Source organism: Sebastes umbrosus, chromosome 4, assembly GCF_015220745.1.
Source record: "Sebastes umbrosus isolate fSebUmb1 chromosome 4, fSebUmb1.pri, whole genome shotgun sequence".
Lineage (NCBI taxonomy): Eukaryota > Metazoa > Chordata > Actinopteri > Perciformes > Sebastidae > Sebastes > Sebastes umbrosus.
This window is the reverse complement of record NC_051272.1, coordinates 36,534,066-36,547,436: the sequence shown is the minus strand read 5'-3', so window position 1 is coordinate 36,547,436 and position 13,371 is coordinate 36,534,066. Positions and strand designations below refer to the sequence as shown.

Sequence of the window (13,371 nt, the reverse complement as noted above, 5' to 3'; positions counted from 1 at the left end):
ACAGGTGTCGCTGTTAACAAGTGATTTCTTATTCTTACAAACAGTCCCTTTAAGTGATGAACACAGGATTTATGAATGAGTTTATATGTAAGTAGAGAGAAATATTGACAGAAGCAGAAGCCGTGTCCAGTGTTCTGTACACGTGTAAATAGCTGAACACCAGTCACATGATGGCCATTGATAGTTCAAGTAATCATTATTAAACCACAGGTATTAATAAAGCGGTGAGAATGAGGACACCTTAGTGCTGACTTCAGACCAGCTTACACACGGTTTAGCTGAGATAGCTGCAGGTGAGATGATGGCGAGGAGACCGAATATGGGTTGAGAGACGGGTAAAATTTGTTTTTAGTTCCATAAAACGTCAAAGGCACATTTATAAACTTCATTATGAGAGATGAATGCTATCGTTGTTTTTATAGACACGTCATCTCCCTGTTAGTGATCTTTGGATTTGATCCGGAATTGTGAAAGACTTTGTAAAGCCCACTGCTCCTGATGCTCAGGATGGGTTACATTTCATGTATGTACGGGACGATAAAAATGAAGTTTAAATTCTCTGTTGTTCTGCCTGGGGTTTCTAACATTTTTTTCTTTTTCCCTGTTAAAAGGTTTTTCTATGGGGGAGTTTGAGATGAGAGGGTGGTACTGTAAAGGACAGAGGGGGTCGTATCCTGTACAGATTGTAAAGCCCCCCTGAGGCAAATCTGTGATTTTGGGCTATACAAATTAAATTGACTTGACTTGACTGGAGCGAGCACAGGTATCCATCTGCAAACAGATGTTTAATCTCCATCCATCTGTGGCTACCTGTGAGAGCGGACACGAGGCTTCATGTTCATGTGAGTCCAGCTCCACAATGAGGTTTATCAAACAGAATCAAGCATACGTGCTGGTTTATACATCTGATGAAAAGGATGCATCTGTCTTTCTGAGAATCTACAGAGTTTTATGCATCTGGCCCCTGGTGAACTATTTGGTACTTTAAAATAAAGGGTGAATAAAAAAACAAAACAACAGCAAGCACCCTCCGTGGTCATGGCTTAAATATGTAAGGATGTGCATCCTTGCATCCCACGTGCATGAATACCTTGACGTCATTATGCATTATTTATTAGGTATAACTGGGATGGATCCAGTTCACCTTCAGTTTTATCTAGAGAAGTAGTTTTTTTGATGTAAAGATCTATAAAAATGGTATTTTGAATTCACTCAGGAGTGAACTGAAATGCAGTGGAGCCTGTCGCTGCTACATGGGCAACAGTAACAGTGGTGTGTTTGGGACGGTTAGGTTGTGTGAAGTCATGCAGCAGATCAGTACCTCTGTCCTTGTGTCTGATTCAGTTTCAACTGGCTGGATGTCTACAGCCTATAGCCAACACACACACACACACACACACACACACGCACACACACACACACACACAAAGTTAGCAGGTTAGCATTCACACCATTAGAATCAAAGAACATGAATGATTATTGATAAAGTTAGTTGATCAGAAGCAGCAGCAGGTTGGCGTAGACATGCAGTAGATGAGTTGGATTAGATAGAAGTCGATCAGTCCTTTTCTATGAATTAACAAACCTTTTGTAAGGATCCACTCTGCAACTCTTCCAGACTGCTGGACAGCAACCTGTGCTGATGCCTGGAAAAAAAAAATAACAGACTTCGAAAATTAGAAATGATGAAGGATTTAGAACTCACACACGATGACTGCCTTCAATCTGAGGTGAGTCCTTTTAGGTCAACTCTGACATGTTCATCTTCTACGTACCAGGATCCATTCAGGAATTAGTATACTATGACTTTTTATGACATACTATACTATGACTATTTTTATGATTTTTATGACATACTATTCTATGATTTTTTTGTGATATATTTGTTTATGACATTTGACTTGACTATTTTTATGACATAATATATGACTATTTTATGATTTTAATGACATACTATACCATGACTTTTTATGAAATAATATACTATTACTTTTTATGACATAATATACTATTACTTTACTATGTTCATCTTCTACGTACCAGGATCCATTCAGGAAGCTTGTGGACACCAGCGATGTGTCCACAGAGTTCTGGATACTACAACAGATGGCACATAAGATGAACGATTAATAGGAAGCAGCTGTCAGATGTGTGGTGTGTGTGTGTGTGTATATATTTTATACCTGGAGTCCAACTCTCTCTGGTAAGGAGATGAAGAAAGCAGAAGTGGAGAAGACCCTCTTGATGATATCTACGCAGAGACAAATCACAGTTTAGTTCTTCCAGTTTTTGTGAACAGTTCTTCAGTCAAAATATCAGTGTCCATTTCCGGGGAAGTCATTTTTCAGAGGACGAATCCTGTGAGATGACCCACAGGTCGAGAAGGGTTTTGATTACTGCTTATAATTGCATTCCGTCATTAGAGGTAGAACTGGATCGGGTCACAGCCGAGTGTGAAGCGGCTCGGATGAGGATCAGCACCTCTAAATCTGAGGCCATGGTTCTTTGCAGGAAACCGATGGATTGCCTAGTACGGGTAGGGAATGAGTCCTTTCCCCAAGTGAAGGGTTCAAGTACCTTGGGGTCTTGTTCGCGAGTGAGGGGACAATGGAACGTGAGATTGGCCGGAGAATATGAGCAGCGGGGGGGTGAGGGAGGGGCCGTATTGCATTCACTTTACCGCACCGTTGTGATGAAAAGAGAGCTGAGCTGGAAGCCAAAGCTCTCGATCTACCGGTCAATCTTTGTTCCTACTCTCACCTATGGTCATGAGGGCTGGGTCATGACCCAAAGAACTAGATCGCGGGTACAAGCGGCCGAAATGGGTTTCCTCAGGAGGGTGGCTGGCGTCTCCCTTAGAGATAGGGTGAGAAGCTCAGTCATCCGTGAGGGACTCGGAGTAGAGCCGCTACTCCTTTGCGTCGAAAGGAGCCAGCTGAGGTGGTTCGGGCATCTAGTAAGGATGCCCCCCTGGGCGCCCCCCTTGGGAGGTGTTCCAGGCACGACCAGCTGGGATGAGGCCACGGGGAAGACCCAGGACTAGGTGGAGAGATTATATCTCCACACTGGCCTGGGAACGCCTCGGCCCCAGTCAGAGCTGGTTAATGTGGCCTGGGAAAGGGAAGTTTGGGGTCCCCTGCTGGAGCTGTTGCCCCACGACCCGACCCGGATAAGTGGTTGAAGATGAGATGAGATGTTAGAGGTTGTAAAAAAGGTTATGTGCTTCATCATCTTACCTCTGACCTGACGAAATCAGACTGAGCTTTGTGTGTGATGGCTCGGAGTCTCAGACTGCCACTCAGCTCCTCTTCACTGCTCCCTACCGACATCACACAGCACCACACCATTACAGAAACTACACAGGACAGAACAGCGTTTGCTACTTTCAGATTTCAGGAGAGAAAAAGGATGTAATTGATTTCTCACCCTGTGTGAGTGCCATGACATCCCTCATCTTTCTGTACTGGCCAAGCAGAATGGTCAGCTCCTCTATACGCCGGTCCTGTGATCAGCAACACACCCCCATTATGTATCATCAAACTGAACAGTAAAGGGAACGTTTTCATCACGGCAGTGTATTAAAAACAGCTTTCATTTACCTTTTCATCATTTGAAGCTAACAAAGACTCCATGCCCACCTTCAGCCTCTGGTATTCCTGGTCTGACAGAGAAAAAGGGAAGCATTCTAATGTTACCGTCACGTCCTGTTCATTTAGGCCGTCTGATGTTGGCGACAGACATGACAGCCATGCTAATGGGAATGAACAAGCAACACAAATGCACGCTGACAGCGGGCTGCCCATACACACCATCACCTGTGACCAACACTGCAGCTCTGCCGTGTGTATAGCAACAACGCCAATACCAACATCTCTCCTGGATTCCTAAAATGTATACTATACTATGACTATTTTTATGATTTGTTTTTATGACATACTATACTATGGCTATTTTTTAATGATTTTTATGACAAATTATACTATGACTATTTTTATTATTTTGTGACATACTATACTATAATTTTTTTTTACATACTACACTATGACTATTTTTATGACTTTTTTTATTTCATACTATACTATGACTTTTTATTACATATTATTCTATGACATTTTATGACATTTGACTATTTTAATGATTCTTATGACAAATTATACTATGACCATTTTTATTATTTTGTGACATACTATACTATGACTTTTTTATGGCATACTACTATATACTATGACTATTTTTACGACTTTTTATGACATACTATACTATGAATATTTTAATGATTTTTATGACATACTACACTTTTATAGACATTAGGTTTTTACGAGCAACACAATACATACACACACATACACATACAACACTGGGCGTGATGTCATTCAGATACAGAAACGTATCTTAAAGGGGAACTCCACCAGTCTTACACATAAAGGTCCGTTTAGCAGCACTACTCAGCCTGTGAACACAGTTGTATAATATGTTCTGTGGCTTCAGAGGAGAATAACCCTAATGATGTCATAGTGATGTCATCAGGGTTATCTCAGTATGAACTACACATTTACAGGTACAGCATCTATCAGGTAGGGAGGGTCCAATGAAAAGCTGCTGTAGGATACATCAGGAGATGTCGGCTACGGCTTCATCCGTGTGGACTGTTCTTTTCTTCTGTCTCTGGTGAGTTCCCCTTTAAAATATCTGACTTAGGCAAAACAAACTGACAGACTCGGGCTCTAATCTGACATATTAGATGGCCCTGCACATTCAGCTCTATACACGCTGATACCACAGCCACTGACAAATCCTTAATTCTGATTGGCTGGAAGTTTTTGATAAGCAGACAGTGTAACCGGACACCTGCTGTATGACGCAGGTGTTTGTTTGCAGTTTGTTAAAGCGCCAGTGTTAAATAGCAGGTGAAGGGCTTGTGTATGAGTGTGCACGTGTGTGTGTGTGTGTGTGTGAGAGAGATGTAACGTTATCTCAGCTGCAGAGACGGTTTCAGTAACATGGTGGAGCAGGATGCAGAGCTACTCCTGGTCCAGCCTCAACCACTGATATTTCTAATCTGACATATCGTGTTGGCGGGTGGCCGTGGTGTGAGCGCGATAATACTCTCCATGTTGCATTGCCCGACAATCAGAGAAGCTCTTTGGAAACCAAACCGGCCAGAGGGCTTGAAAAGGATGTAGCTGAACGTTTACTGGGACCAACACAAACTGGAGCTGAGCTGTGGTCCAGTCTTCAACCAGACACTCCTCCACCAGGCAACGGATCAACAGGCTACTGAGCTTTACATTTAAAGTTCTGCAGCACTTGACAACAGAATTGATACGTGTTAGGAAGTTTTACATATCATGTCAAAAAAGTCGTCCCCGTGTCTTTATAGGCGGAGCAGTTTGGTTGAAAATTGGACCCATGGCAACAGCTCACCATGCCTTACATTTGTTAATCAGCTGCTTGATATACAGCTCCTCTACAGCAGAGGGCAGCAGGGAGTCAAGAACCAGTCAAGTGTACAGCAGAGGAGAGAGGGACATGTTGGTTAGATGTTACATCCACACCGGACAGATGTGATTGGTCAGACTGTCAGCTGTGTGTGTACCTCTCTCTGCGTTGTCATTGGCTGAGCTGCCTCTGGACAACAGCTGGGTCTGCAGGCATTCGATCTCAGCGTCTTTGGAGGCCAGGAGCTGCTGCAGCTCTGACATTTCCGCCTGTGGAGGAAGACAGAGAACATGTCCGTGAACTGTGTTGGTGTTCCAGGTCGTTGGATAATGCCGAGTTGTAGGCAACTGGACTTGTCCTCTAAAAACAAGAGTGTTTTATCAGGTCTAGTGGCTGACAGGACGGCTCAGAATTTATTCATTTGATTTAACAAAAACAAACTGAATACATTCAGACATGTACATGCATGAATTGTGACCTCTGCATTCAACCCCGTCCTGGGCTGCCGTAAAGCGCCGAGAACACTTGGACATGCAGTAGGACAGTAGGAGCTGGGGATCGCACCGCCAACCTTGCGGTTACAGGACGACCCACTCTACCCACTGAGCCAAAGTCATCCCAAATTTACAGGTTGATGGCACTCATGTGAGCGCCACCGGTCACACGGAATGAGGCGTCAAATCACTCAGCTAATGATATGAAACAACATTGTGAGCAGTTGAGACACACTGGGAGGACACACTGGGTACTGAATAAGTCCATCACCAAAAGCAGGGCTAGGAGGACACTCGCATCTGGATCAGCAAGCCAGAGGACACGAGACAACTATTAGAAAATGTGCTGAATCCACCACCAGGCCTCTGTTGCGTATTAAAGATGTGTTTTACCTATCTGTGTTACTTTCTATCACCTCTACTTTAAGCACTACCTTCATGAGGTGTCTACCATTTTATTGGTCCCACCCACATTTGAGCCCAAACCCATCCCATCTCTCCACACCTCCATACAGCTGACACCACAAGACTGGGGAGTTCCCCGAAGAAGATCTGGACAGGGGACAGATTATTAAAAAGAGGAGTCTTTGTGTCCCTGAGACGCACCACGCTGTCCAACATCAGCTCCCGTCTCTATTAATGTGGTGTTGATGCCTCTCACATGACTGCCCTGACTGCCTCATGACCAACAGCCAAGCTCCTCACTTCTCCTGAATTAAAGACTTGGTTTATAGTTTTGGTGTTCATAATTTGATTCAGACCTTTTTCTCTCTCTCTCCCCTTATTTGCCGTCTACCTCTTCACTGTCGACTGTCCAATACAAAAAATGCAAAAAGAAAAGAGGTATCCTGTATCAGAGTGCCCTGGTGGTGTAGGGGCTGAAGCACCAACCATGAACAGCAACGTCCCCAGTTCACTCAGGGCCAGGGGCTTTGGTTGAATGTCATCCTTCAAATAAAGGCATGAAATGCCCCCCTCAAAAATAATTTCCGTTCTGGTTAAAGGGACTGTTTGTAAGAATCAGAAATGTCTTGTTAACAGCAACACCTGTGGCCGTTAAGTCAACAAAAGTCAGCGTCCTGCTGCTCGCGCTTGTGCTCGCTCTACATAGACATGAACGAGCATCGCTCAAAACAGTGAGGCGACACACGTCAGCTAAAAGCACAATATCACTCTATATTTCAGCTGCTTGGCAGTAATGTTAGCTGACCAGACGAAGGTCTCTCCATGAATCACTGCTGATCCTAGTGTTGGCTTTTCCTGCCTCAGCCTCCCGACTGCGGCCGGAGGGAACAGGGGAGACACCGGAGTTTTGGTCGGAGACGATAACGTTTCTCTCTGCGGAGCCCCGTCACTTCACAAGACACGGGAAACCTCTGTTGGTCTGGAGGAGCTGCAGCAGTTATTTCTGAACAAACGTCCACTGTACATTCACTAGATATTCTCAGAGCTAAACTAACTCTTCTGCAGTGTGGAGTCTGCACGCATGCACGTGAGAGATGGAGCGAGCTGAGCGAATGAGAACGAGTGCGGTGTGTGAGTGAAGGCAGGCAGAGGAGCAGAGGAGCAGAGAACAGCAGAGACTCCGGTCCTGGAGACCAAAGCTACGGTCTCCCCCGCGTCCTCCGACTGCGGCCAACACTGTTTAACAGACGGGCTTCACTAGATACAACCAAGAGGTTTTGGTGCTTCCGTGTAGTTTGTGTTGGAGTCTGAGTCTGAACAGCGTAGCCACACGCGAGTGTGCATAGGACACCGACCCGGATTGATTTATACGTGTAAGAACTTACAAACAGTCCCTTTAACACGACTGTAAAACGTAGTTGATCACAACAACATGTGCCCTATTTTTGAGCTTGTGATTTTGCTTGCTCCTAGTTTCAGGAAACAGAGGACTCGGGGGTGTTTTTTGACGCATAATAGGGACAAAGCTGCTGACAGTTGGAGACAACGGGTGTGTGCACAGGCTTGCGTGTTTACAATGGTGGTATGCTTTAAATGCAAACTCAACAGCTCCTCCAGCTGCCTCACAATAAAAGCCTATAAGTCAAAAGGAGCAGAAGCCTTCACTAGACGCCAGATAGAGTCGTGAAGCGGGCAGAGAGACTGTAGAGTTATGGTCTGTTTCCTGTATGTTCCTGAACAATGACGTTTGCTATTTTGCCTACAAACATCAGGATTAAGTCTGTCCACTTTCAGCTGCATCTGTCACTGCCTGCTGGGGTCCTGGTCACACAACACATCACAATCATATTGATTTACATTATCCATACAAACTCTCAGAAAGGAAGAGAGACAGTCAGAAGGATGGGATTTCCTTTTTTTTTTGCTTCCTCACACTGATATATGAGCACATATACCTTATCAAAATCAGAATGTTTTACTATCTAACTGTTTGTCTCTGTCTCTGTGAATATTTGTGATTTGTAAGGGAAGTTCAGCCACACATCACAAGACCAACAACAGCAAAACGAAGAGGAGCAGGAGGGGAAAAAAAGAAGAGCTGGAGCGCAAAGTGAGGAAATTAGGAAGGAGAGGAGGAAGCGGAGAAGCGTACGGCCGAAGGAGAGCACTGGTGAGGAAGAGGTAGCAAAGGAGGACGACAGAGGGGAGTGTTAGCAGAAGGACTAATCGGAGCAAAGGAACAGACACAGAAGTGACGAGCAAGAGGACAAGAGGAGGAAGAGGAGGAAGAGGAGAGGCACCTGTGCGCTGCGCCAGCGCTCCTCCCAGTGCTGCTTCTCCAGCTGCGTGTGCTCCACAGTCAGCTTGAGGCTGGACAGCTGGGTCATGAGTGACTGGTAACACACATGGAGAGAGTAAGAGATAGAAAGCTAGAGAGAGCAGAGACACAGGAAGAGGGGTAATGATGGGGGGGATGTAGAGATGAGGAGAAAGACAAGAAGTGAAGAGAGCCAGCCGCAGAGAGGAGAGGATAGAGGAGGGAGAGGAGGAAGGAAGCACTGTAAGCACAGAGAAAGCACTGGCAGTCTGCAGTAACAACAACGTGTTAGGAGAGAGATGCTTTATAGCAACATATTAACCTCTTAAACCCTGCTGGGCCGTCCTTACCGAGCCATGTTGTGCAACCACATTTTATTCAAACTCATGAACCATTATTTAAAGGGACTGTTTGTAACTTCTTACACTTATAAATCATTGCGGGTCGGTGTCCCATGCACGCTCGCGTGTGACTGAGCTGTTCAGACTCAGACTCCAACACAAACTACAGTGAAGCACCAAAACCTCTTGGTTGTATCTAGTGAAGCCCGTCTGTTAAACAGTGTTGGCCGCGGTCGGAGGACGCGGGGGAGACCGTAGCTTTGGTCTCCAGGACCGGAGTCTCTGCTGTACTCTGCTCCTCTGCTCCTCTGCCTGACTGCCTTCACTCACACACCGCGCTCGTTATCGCTTTTTCGCTCCACTCTCACATGCATGTGTGCACATTACACACTGCAGAAGAGTTAGTTTAGCTCTGAGAATATCTAGTGAATGTACAGTGGACGTTTCTGCAGAAATAACTGCTGCAACTCCTCCAGACCAACAGAGGTTTCCCGTGTCTTGTGAAGTGACGGGGCTCCGCAGAGAGAAACGTTATGGTCTCCGACCAAAACTCCGGTGTCTCCCCTGTTCCCTCCGGCCGCGGTCGAGAGGCTGAGGCAGGAAAAGCCAACACTAGGATCAGCATTGATTCATGGAGAGACCTTCGTCTGGTCAGCTAACATTTCTGCCAAGCAGCTGAAATATAGAGTGATATTGTGCTTTTAGCTGACGTGTGTCGCCTCACTGTTTTGATCGACGCTCGTTCATGTCAATGTAGAGCGAGCACAAGCGCGAGCAACAGGACGCTGACTTTCGTTGATTTGACGGCCACAGGTGTCGCTGTTAACATCAATTTCTGATTCTTACAAACAGTCCCTTTAAATTTCTAGTAAAGGCCTCAGATTTTCGAAAAATACCAAATATGTGAGGTTGACTTATGGGGAAAGGAGTATAAAATGCTTCTACTGCAGTTAAAACATTGGTTTGGTTTGAAGATTTAGTGCAGTGTAAGCATCATAAAGCTTCAATAGAAGGATTAGAAAACAATGATGTAGATAAAGAATATTTCTGTGGATAAGTGACAGAAATCAATCAAATCAAATCAATCAAATCAAACTAGATGTTTCTCACATTGGCCACCTCATTACTGTCCACTGTGAAAATGAGACGACATGCGAGCTGGTTGTTAGCTATGAATGACTTACTGCCACTTAATCTGCTAATCCTCACGTCACAATCATTGTTTAAATACCAGGCTGTATTGCTACATTGAATGATCTCTCCTTTCATACAGCAGCTCTGTGATATGTGGGCCGATAAGTAAGAAGAGATTGCAGTGCAGAAAGGCCAAACAAGGTTTGTGGTAATTCAGAAAGTGTCATCATTACATATATACAGTATATATATACGTATATATATACGTATATATATACACTATACACTATATACTATGGACTATGGCTGTATTCGAAACCGCCTACTGCATTCTACTGACGTATGCAGTATGTAGTATGCAGTATGTACTGCATACTGCGTTCCTCAGTAGTATGCAGTATGTGATCGTTGAAGCGATGTATTTAGCAGTATGCTAGACCAGGCTTTAGCCTTTAAAACAGCTTGTCTTTTTTTGTCTTTTTTTTGTCCAGTGCTTTAAGCACTGGACAAAAAAAGTAACTCATACCACTATTACAATATTATCGAAAAATACAACTTTGATTTTGTTGTTTATGTTATGTTTTTATACTTTATAAGATACAGCAGGTTTAAACTACTTATTCTAACAGCTCATAGTGAAGTAGACGGGAAATATAAAACATTGCTCTCGTCTACGAGACTGGAGAGGTAGCAACCCCGGCACGTGCTAGCTAGCTGTGACGGCAGTTTGTGGAGCTTCTAAACTCCGAAAACGTCGGAGCAAATGTTCGATTTCCCATCTAACTTCGTAAAACTGTCAATATTCTAAATCGACACAGTCGATTTCTCGCCTCAAAAATTTTCGGAAGTGAATTTAGTGATGCTACGAAAAATGTGTAGCTATGGCTGCTGTTGTTGTTGTAACCGTAGCCTGAAGCGGTCCAGCACTTTGCATTGCGGGATACAGTAGGCGAGGTAGACTGGTCCGATGCATACTGGAGATTTTTTCCGAATCAGTACGACATCCGGGTACTTTTGGTATACTGGATTTTGCTTTTGTTTGCATACTACATGCTACATTTTGGCCAAATCAGTACGTACTACTAGTATAGTATGCGGTTTCGAATAAAGCCTATTTCTTGACCAGGAGCAGTAACATGCTGGAGTCTCTGTTGGTTGCTAAGCAACCTCACGCTGAGGAAAGATTCCAGGAAGCGTATTCCCCAAAATGGATGAACACATTGGTGTTAACACATTGGTTCAGTCCGGTTTTACGATTCTCTAGGGAAAGTGTGTGTTTGTGTGTGTGTGTGTGTGTGTGTGACCTATTTGTAAGTACAGTATGTGCAACAGTTCAGGTGTGCTGATCATAGAGATGGGAGGTTCTGGCGCTACATGCTGGTTTAATAACTACCTTGGTGGCTCTGAGTTTCCTCTCATACTGGCCATTCTCTCCCTCCAGCTCCTCCACTTTGCTCTTCAGCTGCCTCACTTCTTGTAGCAAATCCTGCAGACAAACCAAAACACAGCATCATTTACTTCACGTCTTATTCAGCAGTCTAAACAGGCATGCAGGTGAGTTCATCTACTTGCGCACAATTATTCTGAAATTTATATAAATTCTGAAAGAAAATCACATCTAAATGTCAGAATCCCCATCACCATCGTTACTGAACTGTGCACATGCCAACATATAAACGGGAGGGTATTCAATCATCAGGTTCACATTCAGTGCAGTTATAAAGGTCTCCAGGACTGAAAAGTGGTTAATAAAGGGAACATGATCCTCCTGAAACAGATGGCACAGCGTGCAGTTATCAACAACGACCAGGAAAAGGATGAACCCCTGAAAGCTGTCCAGGCTGCACATTGTACCAAAGGAAACCTTGTAGAGCATTACATGTTATTATCCAGTAACATGAGCCATCCACCTGGTCAGTGGACGAGGAAACGGACATTGTTAGTAGAGGGAGGAAACCACCGTCGTGCAAACAAAACCACATCAAATCAGATAAAAACACAATGGCTGCTCCAAAACCCCAAAGAGAAATGATTTATAAAGACACAATCCAGAGCATGTGTTTTTCCAAATGCTTCAAATACTTGAGGAGTTGGGCAGTGCAAGTTTATGAATTACTATGCCTTTAGCATCTACTAGTAGGTCACACTACTTGTAGGGTTCCTTATTTTACCCTAGTGTTACCGACTCAGCTTCAACAACCTTAATAAACCCTCAAATGTATGGAAGTATTTGGAAAACCTCTCCATATCTGCAAGAACCAGAGTAGAGTGTAACCCCGACATCCTGCAGTGCACACACACACACACCCACACACCCACACACACACACACACTGCAGACACACACCAGAGAGGTTGTTAGTTTGATTCTGTGGGAATTTTCCAAATACCGGGTGGCGTGTGGACTGGTTAAAAAGGGAGGAGAGAAGAGGAGAAGAAATGATGGGGAAGGAGGGGGAAGATGAGTTCATCCATCGAGTCTCCCTACGTGTACGGTCTGTCCTCCATTGTGCATCTGGACGTCAGAGCCAGACGGGCTCATGTCTGAGCAGGCTAACCCAGCCTGAGGGCTGTGGCCCTGGGTTAGGCTGCCTCTGGGCTCCCCCTGCTGGGCCTCCCTCTCCTCCAGGGCCCGTTTCTCCTGGATACGAGTGCTGATCTCCTCCTGAAACCTGCACATCTGCTCCTGGAGCTCACTGATGAGATTTACCACACACTAGGAGGGATGGAGTGATGGAGGACAGATGAAGGGCAGTAGAAGAGATAGGAGAAATAGGAGAGAGGAGAGAGAAGAGGAGAGCAGAGGAGAGGAGAGGAGAGGAGAGGAAACAAGACAGGAGAGGAAAGGAAACAAAAGAGGAGAGGAGAGGAGGAAAAAGGGAGGGAAAAGGATCAGAATCAAAGTAGAGGAAACAAAAGAGGAGAGGAGAGGAAACAAGAAAGGAGAGGAAAGGAAACAAAAGAGGAGAGGAGAGGAAACAAGAGAGGAGAAGAAAGGAAACAAAAGAGGAGAGGAGAGGAGAGGAGAGGAGAGGAGAGGAGAGGAGATGAGAGGAGAGGGGAGGAGAGAATCAGACATGAACTTATTTGTCGATCTCGTCAGTATTTGGGAATCTCCATATCTCGATGACTGCTGTTTTTTACTGAGGAAACAAAAACACTCAAAAACCATCGAACAACATATAACATAAATATTAATTGCAAAAATGAATGCAGAAGAAGGAATTACAACTGTGTAAAAT

General features: G+C 44.6%; 1 protein-coding gene across 5 annotated transcripts in view; it reads right to left on the bottom strand.

Moving 5' to 3' along the window:
• Positions 1-13,371, bottom strand: part of ppfibp2b (PPFIA binding protein 2b) — a 111,096-nt gene that overhangs the window by 21,792 nt on the left and 75,933 nt on the right. For 2 of the 5 annotated variants that reach the window (XM_037767634.1, XM_037767635.1), the window contains exons 7-17: positions 12,618-12,845; positions 11,524-11,616; positions 5,597-5,708; positions 5,435-5,467; positions 3,600-3,661; positions 3,427-3,502; positions 3,237-3,319; positions 2,184-2,251; positions 2,041-2,097; positions 1,586-1,646; positions 1,322-1,369 (exon numbers count right to left, since the gene is read on the bottom strand). In XM_037767634.1, the coding sequence (XP_037623562.1) occupies positions 1,322-1,369; positions 1,586-1,646; positions 2,041-2,097; positions 2,184-2,251; positions 3,237-3,319; positions 3,427-3,502; positions 3,600-3,661; positions 5,435-5,467; positions 5,597-5,708; positions 11,524-11,616; positions 12,618-12,845 (921 nt within the window). Of the gene's footprint in view, positions 1-1,321; positions 1,370-1,585; positions 1,647-2,040; positions 2,098-2,183; positions 2,252-3,236; positions 3,320-3,426; positions 3,503-3,599; positions 3,662-5,434; positions 5,468-5,596; positions 5,709-8,638; positions 8,783-11,523; positions 11,617-12,617; positions 12,846-13,371 lie in introns of those variants that run through there. The other 3 variants (XM_037767636.1, XM_037767637.1, XM_037767638.1) reach the window with 3 other exon arrangements.